The sequence below is a fragment of the Platichthys flesus genome, chromosome 15, assembly GCF_949316205.1.
Source record: "Platichthys flesus chromosome 15, fPlaFle2.1, whole genome shotgun sequence".
Taxonomy (NCBI): domain Eukaryota; kingdom Metazoa; phylum Chordata; class Actinopteri; order Pleuronectiformes; family Pleuronectidae; genus Platichthys; species Platichthys flesus.
Window position 1 is genome coordinate 14,286,066 of NC_084959.1, and position 6,307 is coordinate 14,292,372.

The window sequence follows — 6,307 nt, forward strand, 5'->3', positions numbered from 1 at the left end:
CCAAAACCTGCGAGAACATGTTACTTAATAAGGGATAAGTACTGGAAGCCTTTAAAGCCCTAAACACACTCACAGCTCAGAGATGACAAATCATACAAGTTATAATACAAGCTCAAAGGCAATACAAAAAATTTAAGATGGACTTCACATTTACTTTGTTGAATATCAGTACATAATCTCCAGCACAATTGTCCACGTGGTTCTCAAACTACAAATTCTGTTGCCTTCTGTGTACATGCAAAGGGACAACTATGTATATAGCAACTCAAAATATGTACGTGGACAGTCCCAAATATAATCCCAAAAAAATCAACGTACTGGATGGATCAAAAGTTGAATTGTAACTTCTTGAAATTTTAACAAGGCATTTAGTAAAATGATCAACAGATTTATCTTCAACATGTCCACAGCTTTTTATTCTCGCTGCACAGAAACAGAACAGTTGTAATGAAGCCATATCCTTTATTTAATCAATTTTCATTGACGGCGAGCCTACACCCACAGCATATTTAAATCAAACAACAGCATTTTCGATTTTTGCAAAAATGGAATGAGCTGCTTCTAAAAAGGCCAAATGCACGAACACTTACACCATCAATTCAACTTAACGATCAAGTGAAATGGGCTGAGTTATAACAGTAGGTGGGTTTCTTATTGTATAGAATATCTCCACATCTGCAATATCTGGTTTGAAAAGATTTAGCAATGCAAAAAAACAAACTCTTTCATGAAGTCTGTCGTCCGATGAGCAAATATTTATACTTTTGCCTGTTGGATATCGGTAGTCGTGGCAGATAAACCAAGAGAGCAGCGGTGGATGTTGCTGCTGGGGTTTCTCTTGGCTCTAAAAGGTTCATGGGAGCTTTAAACCAAATGGTGAACCATGTACGGACGGTAAAATGTAGGAAAATGGCAAGAACCTTTGAATTCAGACAAAATCTTCCAACTTAAAAGAAAACAAAGGGGTATTAACCACAAGAATCTCACAGCAGCATAAACAATCAACACATTTCAGAAAGTGCAGTTTTCATTGAAGTGCTCGGTGATAATTCACCAAAGCTGATGTTTTACTGAATGAAAAGAAGTTATTTTGAACTGCCCTGTTCCAAGTCTTTGTGTCATTTGTGGAAATGTGTTTTTTTTTTATTGTTTTTGCATTCAATGCTGCCAGAAAAACAAAATTATCTACCGAGAAATGTATTTACACATCTACAAAGATGCAAATTTGTACGTCTTTTCTCCCAGGGTTTATTCAACAAACCAAATAATATCTCTGCCCCAGTGAGTAATATGGCGGTAGAAACATGATACAACATCACTGGACACGCTCGCCAGCCACATCACTACCTGTACAGTCTCTTCATGCAGGAGGGCAGACGGAGGCTGGATTAGACTTTGAATGGATTCATGACGACGGGAAGGGACTGAGTTTGGCTATAGAGATGCGATGATATAAACAAGTCATAAAAAGAGATAATAAAACTGTTGTGTAGGTTGTTATTTAGCATCCGTCACCGTCTGTCTCCACTTCCACAGATCCGCAATGTCCTAAGGGAAAACAATCAAAATAAACACATTGAAAAAAGGCTGTTAACTTGGAGTTGAGTTGGCAATATAAAATCAAATCCAAATCTGCACAATCAAATAATTTAGGGTATTTATTTTGTTTCTTCCACTGTGAGAATTAAATATTAGTTGGGTCCCTGGTGGTAATAACTACATGGTCTATAAAGCAGAACACACTGGATAGTTAACAACTGTGTCCAAGGGATCTGTGGCTTTTCTATAATTTGCCATCGTTGCACCTAGATTTTATGACAAACATTGTAACTCTGGTGGTGAATAGTTCTAAAGAAATAGCTTATTACTCTATTGAAAAAATAAATGATAGGAGTGCGGAGTAGTAGTTATGCCAAATATATTAATGTTAACAAGTGGGTTCCTTATAAGTAGGGAAGAAGAGTTTAAAGCAACTTTAACTCAGTACCATACCTTGGCTTCAGAGACTTTGTAGCCGTGCTTCACGAAGTTCTCAAACTTGGGCTGAGCTTTGGGTAATGTCACTCCCTGTAAGAAAAACCATTACAATTCATGAACGGATTTAAATTCAACACTTCTACAAACAGTAATCAAACTAATTTAACTTTAATAAAAAAAGCACAAAGACACCAACCTTGTTAACTGCCTCCATAATCTTGGCTTTAATCTCAGGAACTGTGAGAATAACCTTTGGAGTTGTTGGCGTTTTAGGTGTCCTGGTACCTTTACCTTTAGGGGTCTTATCCTGCTGAGAACATATAACATTTATTGCGTAAGACACCAACTATTCAGTGGATAATAAGAAGTTAATTTGTATGAATCGTTACCTGTGTTTTAGCTGGAGTGGTGGGTATGGGACTCTTGCCATTCTGAGCAGGGGTCTTTTTTTTGGATGGTGTTGCCTTGGCCTGTAAAAAGACAACATGCTGCTTTAATGGGAGAACACTTCGTTTTATTCAGCTGCTACTAGGTGACTTTAAAATCTGTTCATTTACCTTAACAGGCGATTCTTCCTCCTCGCTCTCATCATCCTCCTCATCATCACCATCCCTGAAAAAGAGACAAAACAATCAGGATAAAAAATTAAAGCACCACAAAAGGACAGTCACACTTAAATGTCTAACCAAGTATAAAAAGTGTATGTTCGAGAAGTTCTCTAAAGCGGTTTCAAGGGTCTCCTTTTGAGGTGAATCCAGGAAAGGTTTGACAGGACATGTGGATTGTCAATTCTGAAAGCCAATCATAATTTCTGATGAACTGTAATTCTGAAATTATAATAATTTTTGTTGGAATGGAGTAATGATCTTCCACTTTCCCTTCATGCATCAGCTGGAGATTTGCTAATGATATGAACAGAAAAGACAGAACCTACAAACTGATTAAAGTGAAGCTCTTGATATCAGTTACGCCTGTTCAGCTGAATGTTCCAGGAGGAGCGACTTCAACGTGCAGTTAGAATCTTTGAGGGCTTGATCCAAAATCTTAAAATGATGCCAGGGGTCAAGATGTTCAGGCACAATGTATATTAAAAAAATATCTGATGATCAAACTCTCTGATTTAAAGTGTTATTATCAAAGGCAAAAGCTGCATAACAGTTTATAATTTTCGATAGTGCCCCACATTGTCTTTGTAATAGATTTGACCACCGTGTAAATATGTGAAAGCCTGGCACTCACTCATCATCATCATCCTCCTCATCTTCATCGTCATCATCTTCCTCAATCTCCATTTTCATCTTTTTCTGGAAGGAGGTAAACATGAGTTGTGGTCATTTCAACTGAGACAGATTTGAAACTGAAGCTACAATGAATTTGTAAAATCTGTAAATCAAACCTGAGACTTGACCGCAGGAGAGGAAGCAGGTCTCTTCTTTGATGTGACTTCATTTTCTTCCTCCTCTTCCTCTACATCACTGTCTTCATCAAAAGACTGCTCAGATTCCATCACTTTAGACACAAAAGAATAGATGGAGTGGTGAAGAATGGTTTGGCTGTGCACGTTCCTGAACACGTCAAACACCCTGATATTCTTGTCACAAATACTCACTGACGAGGTGTTGTCCACTGATGTGGATCGGACCAGCACCTGCCTTGAGACGGAAAACCGCTGGAGGTGTGATTGTGAAACCACCAAGACAAACCTGCAACGAAAATTCAGATATTTTTATATACTTTATTCCTCCCCACCAAACGCAGTTGAGTTTGTTTAGTGCGCCTGTACATAAACGAAGACAAGAAAGCGTTTACTCACGCTGGGCAGGGTCGAGGGCTTCAGTGAAACCAGTGTTGCCTTTATTTTCTCACCCTCTGCGTCTTGTCCTTCCACCTCCACCATGTGAAGTACGTCTTTTGTGGCGGGGTCCACGCAGGCCTAAAGAAGACAAGAACGGACTGTGATTCTATGTTCAGAGACCAACTGATGATCAACAAGTGCTAAAGCATCTTCTTAAGTAACACCCTCTCATTTTGGCTCTTGCATTATGGGCATCAAATGTGGATACATTAGAAAACAGGTGTTTTTTGTAAAAAAAATTTAAAAATGGTGCCACCGTACATGTTTTTTATTTGACTGGTCTACAAAAATGGCCATCACAATATTCTAGAGGACAAGACAGAGTCGTTGACCTTCAACAAGTCATAACAAAGACAACAGGTTTCATATAAAAAAAAAAAAAAAAATCACAAAGAGAGGCAAATTCATCAGAATACTTCAAAATAGGCAGAAACAGGATATTTTCTTAAATAATCGTTTACAGAATTTACCAATTTGCAAAACAGTTGCAGGTTAAGGCTACAATTCCAATCAATTTATAATTTCAACACAAAACAGGTTCTCATGAAACTTGGAGAAGAAATTCTCGTCTTTCTTAATCATTGGGAGATAGGGAGTTTTTCCTGTTTTCTCGGTTTTACCAGGGAATAATTAGTGGTTTTAATGAATTCATGTTGAACCTTGGCAGACAGATGCACTCTACTGAGTGACTTTTTAGTTCTAGTTTGTTCTTCTTATGAAAGTCTCCCACACTGGATGTCCGGGTACTTACCATCCTCAGATCTAGCTGGTGCTCAAAGTCGTCATCCTCAGGATTGAACAACACTTCTTTTCCAGCTTCCAGCACACAGCCTGTTACAAAGATTTCAAATAATAGTTAATGAATGAACAGTTTCCCAACAGCAGAAAGTAGAGGCATATGAATCTGATGGATTAGTCAATGTCTTATAAACTTTTCTGTAGGCGAGTGTAAGGTGCTGTATTGCCAGTGCACACAGGGGGGCGCCATACAAATGACTGATAATGAATATCTCCACATGGCCCAGGCAAAAGGAAGTTAGGAGAAACATCTTTAAAATAGTTTCACAGCAAATCAAGTCTAGGTGAAAATTCAACTAAAGTTAAAGTTAAAGTAGCTTTATTGTCAATTTCTTAACATGTTCAGAACATACAAGGAATCGATACGATGTTTCCCACTCTCCCACAATGACTGTTAGACTGAAGATGCTTCATGAAAAATAAGTTTACCGTTTTAACAATGGCATATAACCACCATTTAATTGTACTCTACTTATGTATCGAGGTCAATTCACAAGAAATATATGTCTAATTGAAGGACATAACATTATAAGATAAGGCATAACGAGTACTTTGCTATACATCAGTGTCAGCACGTGTCTCAAAATACTCTATATTCCAATTGTCACAATGAGGTTCCCGATTTACTTTATATTTAAATTAAATACATTTTAAACGAGGCTTGGAAATGATTTATAACAGATGTTTTAAAAACACATTGTATGTTATATTATAATAGTATTCTTCTCCTCTGGTTATAACCCATCATGTAAGGTCAGACTGGGAGATGATCGAGCCAATCAAATACTGCGGCAGCTTTATTGAGATTTGACTCGTTGGTTTAACACTGGTTTCACTGACTGGATTGAGTTCAAGCTAAAGAAAGTGACGTTTGAGAGGAGACGTCAACGTGGTCCTCGCGAGTTTCACCCACGCTGAGATGATTTTAACCTGACGAGCCAATAAACACCAGCTCATAGTTCAGCCCGAGCTCGACCTCGATCACACGCACACGGTGGTAATACCACAGACACACGTTTTAGAGTCTGGTTGAGAGAAACGTGTGAAATATCAACAGTGTTGGAGAGACGGGCGCCGCCATGTTGATATCCAACACGTGTTCGACCGCGTTGTTGAGCGGGACTGAGCGGACCGGGGGCTACACGGACCCACACGTTACTGACACGTACTATTAGCACATGTGCTAATATCATACATGTGTTAAAATGGGAACAGGACCAGACATGTAACAGAAACATAAGCAGCTACATTCCACGTGTTCTGACTGTGTGTGTGTGTTCGCAGCAGGAGTCAGATGAGGACACGCTCTCTCTATCCCTGTCTCTGTATCTCTCTCTAACTCTACGCACAAACACATTATTCTCACCGTAAAGGAACGTCTGGGGCGCCATGGTTTCCTCGTCTAACCCGTTCATTGTGGATGCTGATATAGAGTCGGTCAGGTGCTGCTGTTCAGAGGTGGAGGACTAACCGACTACTACCGCTACTAGTCACTAGCTAATCACCCATCCCACGTGTCCCGCCTCCTGTCTTCTTCGGCTGCCGCTGAGTGCAGAGCCCGGAGACCCACAGCGACACCCTGCGGGCGAAATTGTGGGGAAGCCACTGCACAGTCCACATGTGTACCTATATATAATATGTCCTGTGGTACCAAATACCAAAAATCTATCTATTTTT

The 6,307-nt window shown here is 39.3% G+C and overlaps 1 protein-coding gene across 3 annotated transcripts; it reads right to left on the reverse strand.

The window, feature by feature from the left end:
- Nucleotides 1-388: 388 nt before the first annotated feature.
- npm1a (nucleophosmin 1a) lies at nt 389-6,154 on the reverse strand. Of its 3 annotated transcripts, none has more exons than XM_062405600.1 (11): nt 5,997-6,154; nt 4,584-4,663; nt 3,791-3,910; nt 3,587-3,680; nt 3,374-3,486; nt 3,220-3,281; nt 2,535-2,589; nt 2,367-2,447; nt 2,174-2,287; nt 1,993-2,067; nt 389-1,548 (listed from the first exon to the last, which is right to left on the reverse strand). In XM_062405600.1, exons 1-11 carry the CDS (start codon nt 6,043-6,045, stop codon nt 1,498-1,500), a joined length of 894 nt encoding a protein of 297 aa, XP_062261584.1. In that variant the 5' UTR covers nt 6,046-6,154; the 3' UTR covers nt 389-1,497. The 3 variants fall into 3 exon arrangements, with proteins under 3 accessions (XP_062261584.1, XP_062261585.1, XP_062261583.1); XM_062405601.1 differs by having other exon boundaries at nt 2,174-2,284; nt 3,217-3,281; XM_062405599.1 differs by having other exon boundaries at nt 3,217-3,281.
- Nucleotides 6,155-6,307: the final 153 nt, after the last annotated feature.

What these genes read in the sequence shown, in the direction of transcription:
- npm1a (XM_062405599.1), bottom strand. Translation starts at nt 6,045, where the DNA reads ATGAACGGGTTAGACGAGGAAACCATGGCGCCCCAGACGTTCCTTTAC. An exon ending in ACCAGCTAGATCTGAGGATG is followed by an intron (nt 3,911 to 4,583) that starts GTAAGTACCCGG and finishes TGTCTTCTTTAG; the next exon opens with GCCTGCGTGGACCCCGCCAC. An exon ending in CAGTGGACAACACCTCGTCA is followed by an intron (nt 3,487 to 3,586) that starts GTGAGTATTTGT and finishes TTGTGTCTAAAG; the next exon opens with TGATGGAATCTGAGCAGTCT.